Source organism: Hemiscyllium ocellatum, chromosome 36 (genome assembly GCF_020745735.1).
Source record: "Hemiscyllium ocellatum isolate sHemOce1 chromosome 36, sHemOce1.pat.X.cur, whole genome shotgun sequence".
Lineage (NCBI taxonomy): Eukaryota > Metazoa > Chordata > Chondrichthyes > Orectolobiformes > Hemiscylliidae > Hemiscyllium > Hemiscyllium ocellatum.
In genome coordinates, this window is record NC_083436.1 from 19,684,973 (window position 1) to 19,708,752 (window position 23,780).

Here is a 23,780-nt window from a genome sequence, read left to right on the forward strand (position 1 = left end):
CTAGGAAGAGTTGGGATAGCTTTACAAACCACAGTATTTTCAGTCAATAGACTAAAGTTTAAAATAGAGAGCACAATGTTGTCTGAAGTGCTAACTAAGCTTTTAGCGAAGGAGAATAAATGACTGCGTATTTGAATTTAACAATGCAAGCATCAGTATAATTGGGTTAAAAGCTATTTCAATCAGGAACTGGTCATGTCTTACAGTGGATAGAAATTGCAGAGTCCGGGTTAACAAAAATTGGATTAACAAAAATATATCTGTATTTAGAGATTTTAGAATGCATACTTCTACTTTGAAAAGGTGAAAACTCCTGTCTTGTATGACTAAATTATTCTGTACGTGACCAACACTTGTAGTTGCTAGACAGAATTAGTTTTTGACCACTCCAGAAGAGGTTCCCCAGTAAATCTCTTCTAAATTACCTTCAATGTTTCAGACCAAAAACTTGGGAGTTGAGAACTACTCTAAGTCTTAACTGAAACAAAGTAAGAAATTATAAATGATGTATTCCCAGAATCAATGCCTTGCTGAATATTTTACATGACATTTATATTTTAGTAATATATGTTATATTTAGTAATCTAGAGGATTGTACCTTTCTTACAGAACAGGAATACAATAAGTGATCTATTTTATTTAAATTACAAGAGCTTCAGTAACTTTTGATTTAGACAGTCGAATCTGTTTAGAGCCCACATTTTAAAAAATATTTCAACATATAAGTAAACTAATATTTGGAAATTAAACTGAACAAATAGTTCAGTGTGTATACAGACTAACAGTTTTATTTTCCAGCTGGCTAACTGGTGGGGACTATGCATTCAGTAAGTAACTGACCACAATTCTATATTAATAGTTAACCTTTGGCTGCACTGACCCATTCATAGGGAAAGATGAAGGTGAAAACTTAGCTCAGAAAATACTACACACATGGCACAGTCCAACAAGCAAATGTTCACTTTTTGAAATTGGAATTTGGAATCAGAGCAGGACTTGTTTCCTTCACTATTTGAAATTATCTGACACTTGATTTACCCCCTTCCTTGTCGTCTACTCCTGAAATGGCAAAGTAGTTATTTTGGGTTTCCTTGAACTTACCCTCTCTATTTCATGACACTTTTTCAGAGATTCTCCATATTTGTTCATTGACTGATAGGCCAGAGCACACTCTGTCTGGAACCACATACACTGCATCTCGTTCAGATTGTCCACTGCAGCCGTTCCTTCCTAATTAAACAAAGTTACAACTCAGCATGTAACCTGGAAATGCAGCGACACAAAACGTAGAAATTATACTTTATCTCAGTCACTTATTATTGCTGTTAAGGACATTTAGCAAATATGACTAGAATGATAAGCTTAGCTGAGTTATTTAGTGAGTTAATTACTAACTACTTCAGTTAAACTAATCAAGAAAAAGCTAAACTAAAAAAAATGCATTGAGAATTGTACTATATTTTGTTTACAAATACATAATGTTTATTACAGGATGCTTTTAAAATTTATTTTTTCCAGATAGCAAACCCTAATACCTTTAATCATCGATATCAACAGCAACATAAAATCATGCACAAGTGAATTAACTAAAAAAAAATCAATTCACATCATGCTATTAATATACAAATTATCGTGCAGTTTATATTCAATTCAGCTGTTGGGACTGTACAATTAAGTAGCAAGGAAGATACCAACTCTCGTAAACTTGGAACACATGTCCTCAGCTTCTTTCACAAGGTTGGCCTTTAGCATATATTTAGCACATTTGGAATTTATAAATCTGTCAGCTGTATCTAAGGCTTGAGCCTCATCCATCCATTTGGCAGCTTCCTTTATGTTTCCGGCATGCTACACGGGAAATAACAACTCATTAGACAAAAGGAAATAATAAGGTTAATGGCACAAGTTTAACCACAAACACAAATGTTTAGTTTACTAATATTGAACAAGTCATCATCTGCTTTAAAACATTTACATTTCAAATAAATTGCAGATCCAGTAAACTTTTAAATTACATTTTTATAATAAAGCAATTTACAATTTCTACATTCATATTTGAACTGCTTCATCTAAACTTCCAGCATCACAGGCAACGTTTCTTTTTAAAACTACATTGCCAGATTGGTATTGACTGAGCAGAAAGAAATTAGGAACATTAGAAATTTGTAACCCTTAAGAGTAGAAACATTCCAAATTTCAGAAATACAATCGTTCGTTTATAATTTTACCTTGTAGATTTTGGCCTTGACAAGGAACAATTCTATGAGAGTTGGGGTACTTTCAATTGCAGCATTGATGTATTCCAAGGCCAGAGAGGGTTGTCCAATTCTATCATAATGTTGGGCTAAAAAGTACTGGACCCACAATCTAGTGGTAGGTGGTTCTAGGTTTCCATCATCTATAAATGGAGGAGGAAAACTAAATTCAAATGGAATCTTACATAGTTTCTCGGGAAGCATGCAACCCAAATTATTCAAGACAACCTGCATTTAGATAACATATAAATACCACACAAAGCCCTAAAGTTCTTCACAGGTTTGACATAAGCTATAAAAGATATGAAGGTAGGAGAACAAAAGATTGGACAAAAAGATAAATGTTATGGAACATTTCAAAGGAGGAAGGAAACTTGCAGCAATAGTTTTGTTTAAAGAAAGAATTTCAGGAACAAGAGCCTTAGTTGCTGAATGCAAAACAAGAGACACAAGGTTCTTGACACCGGACTTCGCTGACTGGTTTTAACATCTATAGGTAAATGCTAATTTCAATTCAGATCATTTTGCTTATTCTACATTGGTTTCCTGAATTTCCTTCAATTTGCAGTAAGTGATTAATGCAGCCATTTTAAGTTCATGTTTCTGAACTCCATTCTAGTCTATAAATGTCTCAATTCATAAAAATAAATCAGATAATGAAGATAATTACTATTTACATGACATGACACACTCTGGTTTTTAGCATGTCAGTTTTTTTTTGAAAGCCAAAGGTAGTCGTTCAAATCAAGACAACTCTCAAATTTGTTCAGCGTGGGTACAGCCAAATGGTACAGTTTGGCTGTATCCACGCTGAACAAATTTATTAATTTTACTCAAGCTACAGTATTGGAACTAATTCTCCTTGGCTCTAAATAAACTTGCTGGCTGAATAAATAGCAGGAGACTTAATATTTATCTTAGTAGACTTAGTAGCTTTAACGGACTAAATAAAGCAAAACCCTATAGACATTTCCTGAGAGATTGCTTAATCTCATCTCTCAACAATTTGTCTCAAAATTATCAGGGATTTGGAGCCTGTGCTTATAGAGGGGATGCATCGTCTAATTCAGACAAAACATAAATCTTTCAATAAACTTATTTCAGCATCTTAAGCATGGTGATATGCTCTTGTTAATGTCATACAAGTAGCTATCCAAAACAAATTTCAGACTTGGGAAATACCATTCAATATTACAGAAACATTTGAAAATGATTTAACTTGTATCCAACCTGTAAGCATTTCATGCTTATGATACAACTATCATTGCATTTCCTATTACTTACCCAACATATATATTTTTTAAAAATTGACTAAGCTTTCTTACCATTAAAATTGAAAGAAACCAAGAAAAAAAACTGGAAGAGCAAAATCTATTACATTCGACAGAAAAAACAGGAAACGGTCTTGAAGCTACAGAAATAAGCCAGTATTAAAAAAAAACACAATAGTAAGGCTTTGGTGCAGTTCTACACTATGGAGGCCTTGTTTAAAAAAACAGAAGGCCATTATATTTCCATATTGAGTCAACTGGAGTGTCATGACACATGGCTTGACATCAAGATAATGGGACAAGGGAGTTCTGGATAATTAAAATCTAAATACGCGTTTAAGATCATCAGTTGTTGATGAATCGTGCCTTACCAACACTGAAATCCAAAAATATACGTTTTGATGGGTTCAAGAATGGAAGCAGTTTCAAAATTCAAGTCATGGATGTATAAACATAGAAACATACCATTTGGGTTAAAGAGATTGCAACTTTTCAAAGATGTTTCATACCCAACCACTAATTCTTCTAGAATCGATACCTATGGAAATAAAAAGACACCTTTTTAGATTTCTCTTTGCAACAAAGTTAAAAATATAAAAGCTGATACCAATACAAAAAAGAAATTACCTTCTCTTTATCATTGTATAATGACTTGAGAGTTGTAAACACGGGAGGACAACCTTTGCTGAAATTTATCCTTAAATATTTGTCCAAAACTTCTCGGAATTTTTCCCCTGACAGGATGAAAAACAATTCAGCAGATTTTAGTTACTGGACATAACTGTTAACACAATAAACCACCAATATTTTAAATAGAACTTGCAGAACATTTTTGTATGGGCAGAAAAGCATACAGGCATTGACCATTCCAAGAGCAACACAATTCAATGACTCAACATAGTAACCTCTAAAATAAGTGTAATATACCTCACTATATCCTCCATAAGTAGAATGGAAGGGAAGGACAATATAGGGATAGGATTAAAAACAGAAAAAGCTGGAGAAACTTAGCAGGTCTGGCAGCATCAGTGGAGACAGAAACACCCTCCTACATATATAACACCAATGTTCTAATACCCTGTAACCTACATCTTTCATTTTTAACTTGTGCTCATTTCAAGTAAATAGTGGAAATTTGTGGTTCAAACTACAAAGGCAATAAAAGAACCTCAGCTAACATGATACAAACATCTGAAATAGGAATAGAAGTATACCATCCACGCCACCATGTCTGCTCCACCATTCACAAAAATGATGACTAATCAACTGTGTTTTGAATTTTGCATTGCATCTGTCCCCAGTCAACTCCAATCTGCCGCCAAACAAGAATCTATCTACCTCTTCTATGAAGATATTCCGTGACACTCTTTCACCACATTCAGAGGTAGGGTGTTCCGAAGTTGTGCAACCATCAAATAAAAGACAAAGGTGACCCCCTAGTACTGGACTGACCCAGAAGAGGAATAAATCTTTCTACATCCACTTTATCAAGACAATTCAGGCAAATTGCAACTTTAATTGAGTCATCCCTCACTCTTTGAAATGCTAGTGGAAACAAACCTGGTATGTCCAATCTATCCTCAAGTCAACCCATTCACTGTAGTTATCAATCCAGTTATGTCATCTCTGAACTGCCTCCAGCACATTTACATCTTTAAGTAATGAGATCAAAACAACACAAAGTACTGAGACATTGTCTCACTAATGGTCCTAAGTAGCTGATACATTACACCAGGAAGGATATCATGTTGAGATTGTGTGCAGAAAAGCAACTCAATCATAACAACCGAATATGGTGCAGAGTTTTTACCAACAATTAACGATTACCAGAGCTCAAGATTAGTGGACAGGACCAAACGTGCAATGACTGTCACAGTATACCCAAAGGCTCATTGAACTCGCAATGAACAAATCAAATGTTACGAAAAATTCCTAAATTATTTCCCAAAGCCTCTCATGAAGATAGAATACAACACAATCCAAATGACCTCCAAAGTTCTCTCTAATCACAAAATGTAAGAGAAGCAGGCAGTTTGGCCCATCTATTTTGTCACTGTTCCTTTATTTATTTTTACATGAGGATTTGTGGCTACAGTAGTCTGTCCTTTCATTCAGGTTATTCAGTTTGATCATAAATAGTTGAGGCTCCAGTCCCAATTCCTGTGGCACTTACAGGCTACTTTGGCAACCTGAAATTAAGCCATTTCTCCAGATCTCTCTGCTGTTTGTTAACTAATCATCTATTTATTCTAATCTCTCATCCTCAATACCATGAACTTTTACTTGATTCTATAACTGTTTGTGGCAATTTATTAACTGTCTTTTCAAACTCCAAACACGCTAGTATTAATGGCTACCCTTTATCCAACCCATTTCTTACATCTGTAAAGGTCTCTAATAAATTTGACAAACACTTTCTCCTTTGCAAATCCATTAAGCCCTTGCCTGTATTATGATGTTCTGCTCCAACCTCTGACACTGGATTACATTTTCCCAATGATAGATAATCTAATGACAAATTGTTAATTAGATCAACTGGTCTAGTTTCTTGTCTCTCCATCCTTGAATAGTGTTATCATACTTGCAATTTTTCAACCTGCTGGGAACTTTAGATTTGGGGAAATTATGGAAAGTTATGGCAAATGCATCCAGTATCTCTTTAGTCATTTCCTTTAAGTACCTACAATGCAGGCCATCACATGAAGTGGACTTGTTAGCCTTTAATCCCATTATTATTCCGATTACTTTTTTTCTCTAGCTATCTGGCATCAGGTTCACAGAACTTGGATATTGTGAAGATAGACACAAAATACTTGTTCAAAGTTTCTAATATTGTATTGTTTCCTATTAATTTCACAGTATAAAACTGTATGGAACAAAGTTTAATTTAGTTAACTTCTTCCATATTATATGCTTGGAAAAGTTTTTATGTTTTGCATTTAGTTCTCGCTAATTTTCTTTGATACTCCAATTTCTCCCTGTATTATATTCATTCTTTGCTTTCAAAAATTTGACAAATCTTCTGGGCTATTAGAAATCTTCGCAATAATGTATAAAATTGAAAGGGTAGATATACAATCTTTAAACTTCCTAAATTTACCCAATGATGGTGCCTCTTACTCAGATACCTTGAAGAGTTAGGTATTCTCTTACTAATGAATCTGTCTCTTTAAAACTGTCATGTAATGGCACAGCATACACATTTCAGAGGGACCACTTCTTGTACACAGTAATTTCTGGACTGCTGTATTACTAAGCAATCAGGAACACATGGAGGGAACTCTGATTACCTCCTTTCTACTTCAGAAGGTATTGGGAGTTTTACTGAGCTCAAAACGTTAACCGTTTCTCTCTATAAATGCAACCAGACTTGCTGAGTTTCCCCAGCATTCCCTGCATTTCTTTCAGCTTTCCGGAATCTGCAGTATTTTGTCTTGATCTAGTTTTGAAAGCCAGGCTTCTTAAATAAAACCACCAATAACAGATCATGGATCAACATAGAGGAAAAAAAATTTAATTATAACTAATCTGGCAGGTAGAAGTCATCCAGTACATGAGTCAGTGTCAAGTGAGCAGACTTTTTTAAAAAAAATATGTTGACTGAGGCCAATAATCCTATTCCATGAGCAATGTAAAGCAGATTTTAAAAATTTAAAACAATTTTTTTGTTTTAAAGCTCTGTCTCTATTTACTGCTGCACTCAATATTAGAGGCAGCACGGTGGCGCAGTGGTTAGCACTACCGCCTCTCAGTTTGATTCCCACCTTGGGAAACTGTATGGAGTTTGCACATTCTCCCACTGTCTGCGTGGGTTTGCCCCCGTGCTCTGGCTTCCTCCCACAGTCTTAAGATGTACAAGTTAAGTGGACTGGTCATCTAAACTGCCTATAGTGTTCTGGGATGTGAAGGCTAGGTGCATTCGTCTGGGGGAACGTAGAGTAGTAGGGTCGGCAAATGAATCTGGGTGCGATACTCTTTGGAGGGTGGGTGTGGAATTGCTGGGCTAAATGACCTGTTTCCACACTTTAGGGATTCTATGATCTATGATTTTCATTGTTAGCTCTGTTAGGTTGTACCATTCTATATTTAAATTTTTAAAATTTCGCTCCTAGAGCACATGAATATCAGCAAACACAAATTGTTTTTAAAATTCAATTTAGAAAAACTTGAATTAAAGAAAAACCCTCAAATTTGCAACTTAATTTATGTGGTTGCAACATTGCTCCCATTCATGGGACAGAGGCAACATTACTACTGCCATTTTTAGAAACCTAAACTGGATAAAACATCAAGGCAGCAGTTAACTGCCTGCTGTCAGAGCTTCTATGAATCTTTAAGGACAGGAACAATCTTCATGCACGGGACCACTACTCATCTGTAAGTCTCCCTCCATGACACACAGAACTGTGAACTTGACTGTCATGAGGTGAAATTCTTGGAACTCACTTCCAAACTCTGAGAACGTACCAATGCCCCAAGGACCAAAACAGTTCATGGCAGCAGCTAACCATTACATTCCCAACAGTAATTACTTATGAAAAATAAATGCTGGTCCATAATCCAAACAACCAAAGAAAAACAAAGAAAACAGGAGACTGTATGTGCAGCCCAAATATCGGATCAAGTAAGCTGCAAAATCAAGGTGAGAACTAGATCAAATTAGTCCACTTTCATTCATGACAATTTAAGTGTACTGTAGTTCCCCCCAACCTCCCGTACCTGTGACAGATACATTCTAAGACCTACTGCGGAAGCCCAAAACTGCGTATCGGTGCAAACTCATTCATTTAAATGGGAAATATACGTTCCCGGCAGCCTCCCGGTCCCTGGTTCTGGAACGCTTCCTATAACAACATTCAGGCCGCCCTGTGTATCAATCCATTCCTTTTGAGCACAATCCAAATCAACTTTTTCAGGACAAATTTTGAAATGCTGCCATATTCCACAAAATTTATCTCTACAATTCCAAATCTGTTTTAAACCATTAAAACACTTACAAAACCTTCAAACAAAGCTAGACAGCTAACAAGAAACCTGCTCTTGTTCCAAAGAAATTGGAACAATTAGCCCAAGCGCAGCTCCTTATTTTCCTACTGGGTTATACATCACCAAATTCTCAATATAGTCAACATACAGGCAGGCTATTAAGAGAAAGTCAAAAGCACATAGCAGCAACTGAGCAAAGTGCCAGAATCAAATTGATAGTAGGACATATAATACAGGGCATATCATACAGGTCACTGCATTAAAATTAAGTCTTATTCTGAGGACTTGAATAAAAAACAAAATAAATTAAGGAATTTATGAGAACTATTCAGGGGCTTACAATTCCACATAAACATCAGCAAGGGCTCCATTTCACTTAAGGTAAAATTTGAATTTTTACTACATCAATTCCCTCAAAGCTGCAATGCTCCTTCTGGAACAACCCAAACCACGGATTGTGTCACTGTAATGCAGCCTTTATTTAATGAGTGCAATTATTCCACTGAAGAACATTGTAATGAAGCATAAAATGTCCATATGCAGCAGTTAAAATTTAAGTTATGAAGTAGCATTTTCAAAATGGAAAGATTAATGAAAATGTTATTTCACTCACCAGATAAGAAGTTAAGAGGTAGCCTTCTAGGCACCAGCCCTTTAGGATACTTAGTCCAAGCATTTTCATAGATATCAAGTCTCTCCTCCACATTGACTACAGATCAAAATAGAGAAAACAAGTTAACAGATTTCGATAGATGGTAAATAAAATCTGGGTGAAAAGTTGGGCACAGACTCTTCAAAAGTTCAGTATTATCTGAGCAGCTGAACCATGAGAGAAATTCTGTCCAGTTCCAGGTTGAGTTGGAGTGTAACAATCGGGCCTAGCACTTGTATTTGGTTGTGGAAACTTTAGCTCCATTGCATTTCTGATGCAACAAAACAGGAAAGAAAATGAAACCTGCAAGAGGAACAGAGTGGAAAGCTAACGCTTCTTTCCACTTTTAAAAAAAAATCACCCTTCGACAGTCCACTCTTTCCCTTCAATGCAAGCGGAGAATTACATCTATTAAATCTACTTTCCCTTCCTCTTCTATTCAATCATTTTAAGTTCCAAATTACATTTCAAGGTACCAACTCAGACGATTTCCCCTCTGTCCTCAAAGACGAGCAAACTGTTCATAAGACACGACTGTCAACTATCAAAGGGCTGTGAAAGGAGTTCATGCAAGATAATTCCACTAATATACTCAGTTATGGTGTAGCATCTGAAAATCCTGCAAGGTATAGTACATTTTCAATGACAAAAAGTTGATGGACAAAAGAATGGTTCTTTACTTTGTGAGGTTAGTTAAAATTTTGCTTTTGGTATTGGCTCCAAAAATGAGGGTGGAGCCTGAATAAGGTTACCGGTCAGGAATTTATCACTATAACTTCATAAAATGACATCAAGGTTAATTTAGAAAACAAAAAGTTTGGCCTTGCAAGCTTGCATCTCAAACTCAGGTTCTCTCTCTTCATGCGCTATAAAAAGCACAACTCAGCAGCACCTTTTCTCAGCCAAGATCTGAAACTTGCTTGTGGAAAACAGAATGAAAATCAAGACTGCAACATTTTACAGCAAGGTATAGCCCTGCATGGACAGTTGGCTGGCCTTTGAAGTAGTTTGAGAACAGCACAACAGTTTAAAATCCACGTTCTATTATATTAGACATCTGAAGAACCCACACTTTCACATATAACTCACCAGGCCTCAGTGCCTTTTCTAATCCTTCATAGTAGGCCCAGTTTTCAGGGTTTCTTTCCAGCAATCGTCTGTAAACCTCTGCAGCCTCCTTTAGTCTGTTCAGTTTTAACATTAGTTCTCCTGTTTTAAAACAGATTAGATGTTACATTAAATGTTCAAGTATGAAATTACCATTGGACAGAATATATTAGCCGGTCTATTTTTAAAATTATGCTCACTCATTTTTGTTTCCGAACCTTGAAATTTTTGAAAAACATGTCTTACAAACCTTATACACTGTAATTAGAGATTATTTGCTGTAATTAACTTTTGAAGACAAAATACAGTTGGTAATCATGTAGCTAACACAAGTTATTCAAAAAGACTATTTTGAGTTCATATATTTAAAAATTTAAAGATTATACGAAAATTAAGTTTCCTAAGAATTTGTATTTTTTTTCCACAAAGATGAAAATGCCATAACATTTTTGATTGCATTAGAAAGAAAATACTGCCTTTAAAAGCTAAAATTTATGAAAATGGTTGACTGTACTTAATTGTTGTCACCATTTGGCAAATTACCCTAAGATAGCCTCATTCCTTCAGAAGTGCATAAATAGCAAGACACAGTATTAGTTTTTAACCTAAATACATCAATTTTAATTCAAATACTCACGATTTAAATTACAAAACAAGACTGTATGTAAACTTCAGCATTTTTACAAGTTGTGACAAATAGAAACATCTGCTCTACCTTGGCACTCCTCCACAGCCAATTTGTCACAAATTTGTTTCTCATGATTGTCGAGATGCTCCAAAGCCTCCTTATACATCCCTCCTTCCCGCAGTACTTGATTCTGGTAAAGTAACAGTTCACTATACTCATAATCAATTTTATCGGGAGAAGCCTATGAAAACAAAAGGGATCCAGTAATTCCTTTACCTTCAGAAATACTTAAATTAAATACACTTAAAAAATAGCAACAGAATGTACTCCCACTCCCAACCACAAGGGAATTGTGAAAAAAGCAATGGCTGTACTTAGTAAGAATTTGCTGCAAAGCATGAAATAAAAATATTTTTAATCGCAAAATGCTTAAGTTAATGTTTCCTTTACTTTCTTTCATTCCTTAAAATTTAGTCACAACAATCTTCACAATAACTCCCACATTGCACTTCTCATCATATCTTGAGCTTAAGCCATGTGCCTCACCTAAAATTCAGGGCTTGCAATGGACTCCAAATGTGAAGTCTAAAAATGGACAACTTTCAGAATTTTCTGACATGTAATTGGTACATTGACAGGAGTAAAATTCGATATGCATTTATTATTTATTTTCCAAAAAAGGTCGAAGTAGTTGGTGCATGAATCCAAAAGCACAATGTAACTGTATATCAACAAACCACAATCTTGATTTTACATCTCCTAGTTTTATGAAGGAAAAACTACCTATGCTTTAAAGAAAAGATTGATGAGGAAAAAACTGCTTGATGCCAACATTTCAAAGGTTCTACAGGAGCAATTTTTTGGCTCCAATTTTCTTGGCCAAGGCCCCAAAACACTACTGAATTCTGCATCTGATCTCATATCCCAGCATCAAGCACAATGCCCCAATATGTACACTTTTTTGAGCTGTAACTCACCACACATCCACCCTCAGGTCAGACAATGCTTCCTTGAAGTGCTCAAATGTCCACTAGGTATCAGGCCAATGTTCCTACTTCCTTCTCTCAGTGAACCTAGCACACCTGCTAGTGTTTCTTGTTAACCTCTACACTAATAAGACCAGATCAGAGTGCAGGACAAATATTTTGGGAGTGCTTCAAAATACTTCCAGAACTTGGAATTCCATTTCTATAAACTTTTAGGTCTATTATTAATGATTGTCATCTGAGTGTGTGGCTACTAAGGATAGGTGGTCATGTCGTATCGTGGCTAGTTGGTGACATGACCAGCTATCCTTAGTAGTCACACGCTCAGACGACAAGCAACATGAGTTCGACTGGTATAACACTACTATTATAGGACAAGCCAAAAAGAGAACAGCCAGGGAATTCCTAGAGACATGGAACTCATCCACAGATTCAATCAATAAGCACATCGACATGGACCCAATATACCGACCACTGCAGCGGACAGCTGGAACTGAAAACTGGAAGCGGCAGATTCAAACAACTACAAACGCTGGAGGAAAGATCACAGAAGCACTTCACATGAGGCTCCCAAGCACTGAGGATGTCACCTAGACAGGGGACGAAACGTCTGCAACACAAATTCCCAGCTCGGCGAACGGAACCACAACAACAATCATGAACAAAATTCATTCCAAGTCAAAAGTGCTGGAAAGCAATAAAACGGCAGTGAACCTCATGTACCTGTTTGTTGATTCAGACCTTTTGGGAAGTTAATAAATTGCAATGACAGGTGCCTACAAACTATCCTGCTTAAAGAAACTAAAATGCTGATCATGAGAACAGATAAGTGAAATATATTCCCGGCAACAGCTTTTGGGGAGTGCAAATGGACATTATCAGCAGATTTGGAAGACACTCTTTCTTCTCAACTTTTCTTGGGCTCCCAAAAGCTGCATCTAGTGGTAACTGGAGAAACATCCACAAAATCAAGGATATCTACAAACTTCACTACTGCTCAAGATAAAAGATGTGAATGAAATACTATGATCTTCTCAAAACTCGCAAACCACGATCTGGGATTAAAACCTCAACTCAAAGACCACAAGGATTTTTAAAACTAGGTGTTCTTGATGCCTCTTTTTGCACTAGACAGGCTCCTCCTTTTAAATTTTATACTTCTACTATATTTGTTCTGTGTTTTATTATTTATCCTTGAGGCAAGTAACAGATTCTCTTTCTTTCAATCACAAAAACCTTGCAGTTGGACTCATTCTTTCGATCTAGCAAACTACATTCTAATTGAAGACTGGTACAGCTGCAGGACAAAAATAATTCAAGTACTGTGTCGTAGGCTGCCAATACATTAAAAAGAGGGAACCCTTTTGAAAAGATTAACCCTCCTCACCCGGTCATAATCTTTCATTTGAGGCATACACATGGGTTTTGTGGTGCAATGGCAGTGCCCCTAACTCTAAAGGCTTCGATTCAAGTCACACCAGTGCTTGAGGCGTGTAATAACATAACTGAACAGGCTGATTACAAAATATCTACTCACTGTTGAGATTCTTGTGGTGCAGTGCTACTGCTCATATCTCTTAACTAGGACAGCTGGGAAGAGGTTGGGGGTGAATCAATCAGGTAAACTGCTTTGTCCGAGAGAGTGCCTGCTACTGCACCATTCCAGACAAGAGGAAATTAGTTCATCACACTTTCGGAATTTAGAATGGAAGTTACTCATTACAAAATAGCATCTGACCTATTATTGCCATAGCATTCAAACAGCTGGTCCAGTCAGCTTTGTGATCAATAAATTTAAAAACTGTAATGCTGTCAAACATCAAGGAGAGACGGAAAATTCCTGTCGTAGATGGTCTTTGGCTGACACTTGTGGCACATATTATTATGTTTATTGGCGAAACCTGAATGCCATCAGGTATTGGTGCATCTGAGGAATCATTAATTCTAGCCAATGTCGTGCAATTATCAGTGAACACTGCAACTTCTAACCTTAAGGAGGGAAGGCTATGATCAGGCATCTGAAGATGCATAAAAGTTATAACATCACCATGAGGAACTCCTGCAGCAATGTCCTGAGTTTGCTATGACACCCTCCACAAACCTGGTTCAAGGCAGTTTTAATATCAGGTTGGATTTGCTGCGTTTTTTTTTAAAGAGCAAATTTTCCACTTTCAAAACATCCCAGTTCTGAAGCTTTAGTGGCCCAGTTAGCTAGGTCTCAAGCAAATTACTACAGCTAGGTTGCTGTCAAGCTTCATAGTCTTTATTCTATGGCTGTATCCAGTGTTTCAGGTGTTTCTCGATGTCATGTATAATAAATCAAATTGGATTGAAGACTAGCATCTATGGTGCTGATAAATGCAGGAGATGTGAAAATGCATCGTCCATTGGCAACTTCAGGTTAAAGGTGTTTGTTAACGCTTCTGTCTTGTCTTTTCCACTACATGGAGACACCGAAAGATAGGTCAAAAGCTGATTTGATTCCATACGAAGTTTAGAAATGGCCTTAAGTGTTTACTTCCAATCTGTCTTCACTATGTAGACAGTGCATAAATGATTGCACTGAAAAGTTTACAAATCCAAGCCTAATAGTGCATTTGATAACTTAGACAAGTATTCCAACAACGATCAACATTAGCTCAGCAATCTGTATTGCCTTCCCTGATCTGTGTAGATATACATCACTGAATGGTTGCAGAATGTTTTGGTAGGGGAAGTGAAACAGCCTCAGGTCATGGTCAATGTTGGAAATAAATGTAAAAAAAATCAATCAATTTCAGCAACTACAGAGGTTAAAGAATATTTTTCCAAGATGACAATTTCTGGATAACGCAAATACCGAGTAACCTAGATTATCCAGCATTCGATTAACCAAATTTCAGATTATCCAAACAAGATTGCACAGTTCTGATGCTTGGCTAATAATGTTATCTGGCATTCAATTAACTGAACAAAATACTCCTTGCCCATGTCCTTTGGATAATTGAATTTATTCTGTATCATGTACTAGTTTACATACAAACAGTAAGCTAACGCAGATTAATGTGTGACTGGAGAAAGGACACAGGAATTCTGATTCCGGAGGCTCAGTTCTGGGACACAAATATTAACAGGGATGGGACAAAAGTCCACACAAGAGGTTAACTAGTAGTATGCGATGGTCAAAACTAATATGGAAGGGAGAGAAATACTGAGATGAAAGACAGTGCAGGTACGAGGTGCACAGAACTGGGAAAGAAACATTAGAATGCAACATAATTCAGAAAAATGAAGAACTGGGATGTGTAAATGTGAGGCGCATTAAACCATTGTAAATGCACATATTGTACAGATGCATTGGCAGGATATATACAACAGATTATGATTGCGGTTATAATCGAAAAATCTCAAAAAAAAATGGCATTTAATATTCCTGGTTGCATTTCTTTTTACTAATTCATGGAATGTAGGTGTCGCTGACAGTATTTATTGCCCATCCTCAACTGACCTTGAGAATGTGATGGTGAACTGCCTTCTCAAACCACTGCAATCCATTTGGCATAATAGACTCACAATGCCACTAGGGAGAACTGTAGGATTTGGACCCAACAACAGTGAAGAAACAGCAAGTTATATCCAAGTCAGGATGACCAATGGTTTGAGGGGAACATGCACATCATGCTGTTCCCATGTACCTGCTGCTCGTGTACTTCCAGACGGCAGTTGCCATAAGTTTGTCATCAGGAACATAGGGCAGGGAAACAAAGTTGTTTGCTGGGTAGAATTTAACAAATTCTATCAAACACTGATGAAAGCTATGAGCACATTACAGCATACCTGCTGTGTCTTTCTGAATTCTTCAAGAATTTTTGAAGCCATGTCATAATCTTCCAGTAAATGGTATGCAATAGCATAGCCAATCCAGGATGCTCGCTGAGCAGGGCGAAGCTGAAGCAACTGGTACCTGGTTTCCTGAAATGTATCAAACACACGGAGGTCTGTGGCTTGTTATTATTAAATTATGTGAAAATACAGTGCTTTTAAATTTATAAATTTGCGTTCAAGTTGAAAATTTTACAAATAAACAAAGTTAGTGTATGGTTTTGAACTAGACTTCAAGGTAAGACTGAATGTAAATACATTTGTCATCAAGTAACGGCTAAAGTAGCATGCTTTCTCCATGTTAAATGTCTTAAAACTGAGAGAGGCCACTGAGATCAAATAATAATACATCCCCTCTCCATAAGTGATGCCTGAGAGACGGAAATATTTTCAACACTTTCTCTTATTTTGTCTTAAACTTAAAGCTTCATGTGAGGAGAATATAATTTCTCTTCAGTAATGGTACTCTAACGTAATGTAGATATAACATCAACAAGGAATTTCACAATCAGAGGAAAACATTTGAACAGTCAGTAAAAGAAAATAAATTAAAAAGGGAAATAATTCAGTGTTTTCTTCTACTTCCTCATTTGCAGTCAGAGAATGTGGTTGAGTTTGTGGCCAATGCCACTACTACGTGAAGAGTCACATATATGGGTGCACAAGGTTGGGATGCTATTTTTAAACTTGCATCCAGGAGCAGGTCTGAACAATCACAAATAAAGTAACCATGGCCAAAGAAATAACTAAATTTTGAAGAAATTATTCTGGGAGAAAATTGAAAGTCAAAAGCCTTGGACCCAATTTGTGCCCAAAAATTACATCAAAATAAAGAAATTTTGAATTGCTTCAATTACCGTCAAGAGCTGGTGTGGCATCACGGGTGCAACTATGCACGCGCAGATGGATCACAGCGGCCATATTTAATGGCAGTGCCGATCTCCTGCGTTGGGGAACATACACTCCGTGAGAATATTTCAATGTGACTGACTGCTTATTTTTTAGATGACATCAATATTGTAGGATATAGAGATTAGCTTCATTTGGGACAGAAACAAACTAACAAAGTGAAGCCTGCACATCACAGATTACAAAATCCTCGTGGGCAGCTTTTTTTTGACAACTGCTAATTCCAACCCATTCCCTATAACATCATTTTTTTGCGAGCTGACGTGTTTGCTACAGCCATTATTATCTGGCATGTGAAACAAGTACAATGAAAGCTCAGTGCCACCTTGCACCAAGGAGGCAGCATATGCAGAAGAATTTTTTTTTTCTTGAATGTGGTGACCTATCTTTAAGTACTCTTCCATCTACGCCTGTAGATCTTAAGACACTTGAGAATTTAAATGTAGATAGTAGTTGTTTATGCTCACACTTAGGAATTTGGATTATTGCCCTACTCCTTCTTTAAAATTCAAAATTAAGACTGTTGTAATCCATATGACTCAGTACCTCTTCACATGGTGATACTTCCTAATGACACAATAAAGATGTCCCCAAAACAAATGCTAAGAAAATTCTACATCAATGGATAAACAAATTTAAATGAGCTTTGTGACATTCATTAGAGATAGAGTGTGAATATGATACATTCCAATGCCATTCATTCCATAGGAGCACAAGGCAAAAAAAACATTAATTGTGCATAATTTTAAAAGTTTTTCTGCAAAAGGAAAAGATGAACAATATAAAGCTGTATGATATTTGTAAAAATTACATATGGCTAATGAATTCAAAAATATTACACAAGTTATTTAAAAACAGGCATTTTGGTGTTATTTTTCAACTTTTATTTGTGCCATTCTACTGCCCCTTAGGGAAGGAAACTGCTGAGCTTACCTGGTCTGGCCTGCATATGAATCCAGACCCACAGCAATGTGGTTGACTTTTAAATGACCTCTAGACAATCAAGGATAGACGATGAATATCTGTCTAGCCAGTGACATCCAAAATGCCATGAATTAATTAATTAATGTATATTCTCAAGGCTTCAAGAGACTGATGGGAAAAACATTCATAGGAAATGCAACAAATTCAGCAGCTAGAACCACAAGGGTTAAAAAAAAAACGTTTTGCAGAGAAAATGCAACACATACTGACCAATAGAACTGAGTCAAATATGGAAATTTACAGCCTAAAATCCTCTGGAGAAAAATCAAACCACTAGCTGCACACATTAATCTTCTGGCTATTCAGAAAAGTAAAAGTATAGCAAACTAGCCTGTTACCAATGCTAAGGTTGCCCACACAATTGATAATATCTGTTAAGATGTAACAAATTTGGTGCTAATAATGATGATCATGGATTTCCTATAGGCAAGTATATTGGTTTGGAAAAGTTTCCAGCTAGTCGATTGAGGAATCTGAATGATCTTCATTGAGGGAGAAGTCTTAATATCCAGGCTAAAATCAATGTTTCACACAAAAGCAGCTATGCATACTGTACTTCTCAGATGACTGGGGCACAGCGCTGTGGGCATATGTGGAGCAATTACAATTTTTATTTACTTTAACAATATTCTCAAAGATTTTGACAATCCAGCTGCCAACCAGTAAGTAGAAGAAAGAAAAAGGTTGATATTTTTGTTTGAGCCAGACAAGTGCATGAAATGCTCCTGAATCTGCTGTACCAGCCAAGATAAAAGACCTGGTGCTACTGTACATCTTGATTAGGTTTGAGCCCTGCAATACAACACCAAGCCGTTAGAGATTGCAGCAAGCTATCATTTCAGAATAAATGTCAATTCCTTATAGGGGACATTGGCTACATCCTTGAAAATGTTGTCAATTCATTGTAATTTGAGAATTTGAGAGCTTTTTTGCAGTTTAAAAAGTGAGCACATTAAAAGGAAGTAGATGACATCACAGACTGATCCCTGAAATGCCTTACTGAGCTGTCCAAGGATTTGGCAAAATAGGATGAGAAACATCAGAGAGTTAACAACCTTCAGGCATGAGGTAAATAAGCAGTAGTTGAGTACGCAGAAGCCCTCAACAGACTCTAGTCTTCCCAGTGTTACAACAAAGACCTGTTGTTGGTGCTTAGACCAGTTTTAGACACTGAATTCGCCATTTGTGAAGCAGAGTGATACAGCTCCAAGTATAGATTAACTCGCCCAGGCATGCCACAAGAAGGTAAAAACATTGACTGCAGACGCTGGAAACCAGATTCTGGATCAGTAGTGCTAAAAGAGCACAGCAGTTCAGGTAGCATCCAACGAGCAGCGAAATCGACGTTTTGGGCAAAACCCTTCATCAAGAATAAAGGCAGTGAGAGCCTGAAGCATGGAGAGATAAGCTAGAGGAAGGTGGGGGTGGGGAGAAATTAGCATAGAGTACAATGGGCGAGTGGGGGAGGGGATGAAGATGATAGGTCAGGGAGGAGAGGGTGGAGTGGATAGGTGGAAATAGAGCTAGGCAGGTCGGACAAGTCCGGACAAGTCATGGGGACAGTGCTGAGCTGGAAGTTTGGAACTAGGATGAGGTGGGGGAAAGGGGAAATGAGGAAACTGTTGAAGTCCACATTGATGCCCTGGGGTTGAAGCGTTCCGAGGCAGAAGATGAGGCGTTCTTCCTCCAGGCGTCTGGTGGTGAAGTCAACCTGACAAAAAAGATTAACTGGAGGAAATATCAGTCACTGGGTAGGAATGTCAAACGATTGACTGATTAGCGGCTGGTGAAGATTTAAAATCAGAGGCATAAGTACTGGTCTGTAGAAATTTGCAGGGCTTCATCATTCAATTACTTATGCATGAAGCCAGGAGACTGGCATGGGTACAGTGAATTGAATTCCCAAGTTACTGTATCATGGAGGTTAAGTCAATATCAGCTGGAAAAATTACCAAGAGCCTGAAATGGAACTGTGTTGATTCCAGTCACGCACAGTAAGCTATAAGCATTTTGAAAAAAGTGAAAAATTAGATTTGGTAGCATCATTTAATTGCAGTAGGCATTTTCACGGCAAAGCAAAATTCAAGATGATGTGCTTGATAAAAATATCCTCACTATCACTGAATTGGTTTCTCTAAATACAATGCTAAAGAAGAGTTCAGAGGAATACAAGGGCAGTTCATGATACAGAAATAATTGGAATTATTCAGCAACTCAAACAGCATTTTGGAGAGACACTTTCAAGTTGAGCTGACCTTTCATCAGAACTTTGCTGTCCACAAGGTGTAGTAGCAGGACTGGGCCATTTGGCCCATCAAGCCCTCTATCATTCAAACAGATCATAGCTGTTCACCATCCTCTTTGGATGTTCCCCATTATCCCATATTCCCTATGTCCTCTTGGACAAAAAGAAAGATTAAGAATGAAGAATGATCAAGCTTCCATAGCCCTCAGGGGTAGAAAATTTCAACCAGAGATTAAATTCCTAATCTCAGTCTTAAATTTTAAAATAGTGATGGAAAAGGATAGACCAGATCTAAAAGTTAAAGTTCTAAATTGGAGAAAGGCCAATTTTGACAATATTAAGCAAGAACTTTCAAAAATGATTGGAGGCAGATGTTTGCAGATAAAGGGACAGCTGGAAAATGGGATGCCTTCAGAAATGCGATAACAAGAATTCAGAGAAAGTATATTCCTGTCAGGGTGAAAGGGAAAGTTGGTAGATATAGGGAATGCTGAATGACGAAAGAAATTGAGAGTTTGGTTAAGAAAAAGGAGGAAGCGTATGTCAGGTATAGACAGGATAGATCGAGTGAATCCTTAGAAGAGTATAAAGAAAGTAGGAGTATACTTAAGAGGGAAATCAGGAGGGCAAAACAGGGACATGAGATAGCTTTGGCAAATAGAATTAAGGAGAATTCAAAGGGTTTTTACAAATATATTCAGGACAAAAGGATAACTAGGGAGAGAATATGGCTCCTCAAAGATCAGCAAGGCGGCCTTTGTGTGGAGCCACAGAAAATGGGGGAGATACTAAATGAATATTTTGCATCAGTATTTACTGTGGAAAAGGATATGGAAGATATAGACTGTAGGGAAATAGATGGCGACATCTTGCAAAATGTCCAGATTACAGAGGAGGAAGTATTGGCTGTCTTGAAACGATTAAAAGTGGATAAATCCCCAGGATCTGATCGGGTGTACCCGAAAACTGTGGGAAGCTAGAGAAGTGATTGCTGGGCCTCTTGCTGAGATATTTGTATCATCGATAGTCACAGGTGAGGTGCCAGAAGACTTGAGGTTGGCAAACATGGTGCCACTGTTTAAGGAGGACAGTAAAGACAAGCCAGGGAACTATAGACCAGTGAGCCTGACCTCGGTGGTGAGCAAGTTGTTGGAGGGAATCTTGAGGGACAGGATGTACACGTATTGGAAAGGCATGGACTGATTCAGGATAGTCAACATGGCTTTGTGCATGGGAAATCATGTCTCACAAACTTGATTCAGTTTTTTTAAGTAGTAATAAAGATGACTGATGAGGGCAGAGTAGTAGATGTGATCTATATGGACTTCAGTAAGGCGTTCCCCATGGGAGACTGATTAGCAAGGATATATCTCATGGAATACAGGGAGAACTAGCCATTTGGATACAGAACTGGCTCAAAGATAGGTGGTGATGGAAGGTTGTTTTTCAGACTGGAGGCCTGTGACCAGTGGAGTGCCACAAGGATCAGTGCTGGGTCCTCTACTTTTTAACATTTACATAAATGATTCGGATGCGAGCATAAGAGGTAGAGTTAGTAAGTTTGCAGATGACACCAAAATTGGAGGTGTAGTGAACAGCGAAGGGGTTACCTCAGATTACAACAAGATCTGGATCAGATGGGTCAATGGGCTGAGAAGTGGCAGATGGAGTTGAATTCAGATAAATGCGAGGTGCTGCATTTTGAGAAAGCAAATCTGAGCAGGACTTATACACTTAATGGTAAGGTCCTAGGGAGTGTTGCTGAACAAAGAGACCTTGGAGTGCTGGTTCATAGCTCTTGAAAGTGGAATCGCAGGTAGATGGGATAGTGAAGGCGTTTGGTATACTTTTCTTTATTGGTCAGAGTATTGAGTACAGGAGTTGGGAGGTCATGTTGTGGCTGGACAGGACATTGGTTAGGCCACTATTGGAATATTGCATGCAATTCTGGTCTCCTTCCTATCGGAAAGATGCTGTGAAACTTGAAAGAGTTCAGAAAAGATTTACAAGGATGTTGCCAGGGTTGGAGGATCTGAGCAACAGAGAGAGGCTGAACAGGCTGGGCTGTTTTCCCTGGAGCGTCGGGAGGCTGAGGGGTGACCTTAAAAGAAGTTTACAAAATTATGAGGGGCAGGGATAGGATAAACAGACAAAGTCTTTTCCCTGGGGTCGGGGAGTCCAGAACTACAGGGCATAGGCTTAGGGTGAGGGGGGAAAGATATAAAAGAGACCTAAGGGGCAACTTTTTCCACACAGAGGGTGGTACGTGTATGGAATGAGCTGCCAGAGGATATGGTGGAAGCTGGTACAATTGCAACATTTAAGAGGCAGTTGGATGGGTATATGAATAGGAAGGGTTTCAAGGGAAATGGGCCGGGTGCTGGCAGGTGGGACTAGATTGGGTTGGGTTGTCTGGTCGGTATGGACGGGTTGGACCGAAGGGTCTGTTTCCATGCTGTACATCTCTACGACTCTAAATGACTTGACCATAGTTCCGAGATTGCACTCCTGGTTCTCAACCTACTAGCTGGGGAAACATCCTATCCATATCCACTTTATCACAATGACTTTGCAAGTTTCAATGAAATCACTTCTCATTCTTCGAAACTCTGGAGAAGACATGCCCCATTTCTTCAATGTCTGGAGATCAGAGCTGAAAATGCGTTGCTGGAAAAGCGCAGCAGGTCAGGCAGCATCCAAGGAACAGGAGAATCGACATTTCCTGAAGAAGGGCTCATGCCCGAAACGTCGATTCTCCTGCTCCTTGGATGCTGCCTGACCTGCTGCGCTATCCCAGAAATTAGTCAGGTAAACCTCCATTGTACTCCCACAGTGAAACTACATTCTTCTTTAGACAAGGAGACCAAAACTCTTCATAATACCCCAGGTTCAGTCTTAACGAGACTCGATACAATTGCAGCAAAATTCTTGATTTCAGTACTCAAAGATCCTTGTAATGAAAGTCAACTTATCATTTGCATTTCTAACTGCATGCTTGACTTCACGGATGCATCAAGGAGGACTTTCTTAAATATCAACACTTCACAACCTCTCACTATTTCAGGAAAATACAGTCTTTGTTTCTTCTACCAAAGTGAATTATTTCACACTTAGTCACGTTGTACTGTCTGCCATGTTCTTGCCCATTCACTAAGCCTATCTAAATCCCTTGATTGCATTGCATCCTGCCCACATGCAAGTTCCCACCATCTTCCAAAGTCATACTGAACTTGAAACCTTGACACCATTTCTCCAGTGGTATATTACCCTCAATCTGTGCACTCTAATTCTGTTTACTAAATATTTGTGTAGGACCTTACTAAAAGCTTTCAGAAAATCCAACATATCACAACAACTGGATCGTCTTAACATTTGCGACAAACAGCATCCTAAAAAAAACACTCCAACTGGTTTGTCAAGCAAGTTTTCCTATTCAGAAACCCATGTTGGCCAATCACAGGGTCCAGTTATTACGCACTTTATAATAGATTCATACGATTTCCCTATTACAGACATCAACCTCCCACATCTAGAGCTCTCCATTCTCTCTCTTCCTCACTTAATTAGTGGAGTTGCATTAGTCACTTTCTACTCTGCTATAACGTTCCAGGATGTAAAGATTTCAAGAAATGGGAAGAGGAGGCCATATAGCCCTTTGGCTATTCAGTGAGCTCACAGGAGATCTACCTCAACATCTGCATTACCCCCATAAGCCTCGATATTTTAAGGATATAGAATTTTTTTAATCAAAGAACTCCCAAGATTAACCACTCTCTTGCTTGCCCCAATGGCCTGATTCTGATGCCTGTCCTGGCTCCAGAAGATCCCGCAGATAAGAAAACATTTTTTTCTGCATCTGAAATTTGAAAAAAATATCCACCAGTGCAGCCACTACC

The 23,780-nt window shown here is 37.9% G+C and overlaps 1 protein-coding gene across 1 annotated transcript in view; it reads right to left on the reverse strand.

Annotated features, from left to right (window-relative positions):
- The window catches only part of naa15a (N-alpha-acetyltransferase 15, NatA auxiliary subunit a), a 98,494-nt gene that overhangs the window by 23,570 nt on the left and 51,144 nt on the right, over positions 1 to 23,780 (reverse strand). Inside the window, exons 5-13 of the mRNA XM_060851777.1 lie at positions 15,702 to 15,836; positions 10,987 to 11,140; positions 10,254 to 10,373; positions 9,126 to 9,221; positions 4,154 to 4,260; positions 3,992 to 4,064; positions 2,229 to 2,398; positions 1,696 to 1,848; positions 1,102 to 1,230 (exon numbers count right to left, since the gene is read on the reverse strand). Coding sequence (XP_060707760.1) covers positions 1,102 to 1,230; positions 1,696 to 1,848; positions 2,229 to 2,398; positions 3,992 to 4,064; positions 4,154 to 4,260; positions 9,126 to 9,221; positions 10,254 to 10,373; positions 10,987 to 11,140; positions 15,702 to 15,836 — 1,137 coding nt within the window. The remainder of the gene's footprint in view (positions 1 to 1,101; positions 1,231 to 1,695; positions 1,849 to 2,228; positions 2,399 to 3,991; positions 4,065 to 4,153; positions 4,261 to 9,125; positions 9,222 to 10,253; positions 10,374 to 10,986; positions 11,141 to 15,701; positions 15,837 to 23,780) is intronic.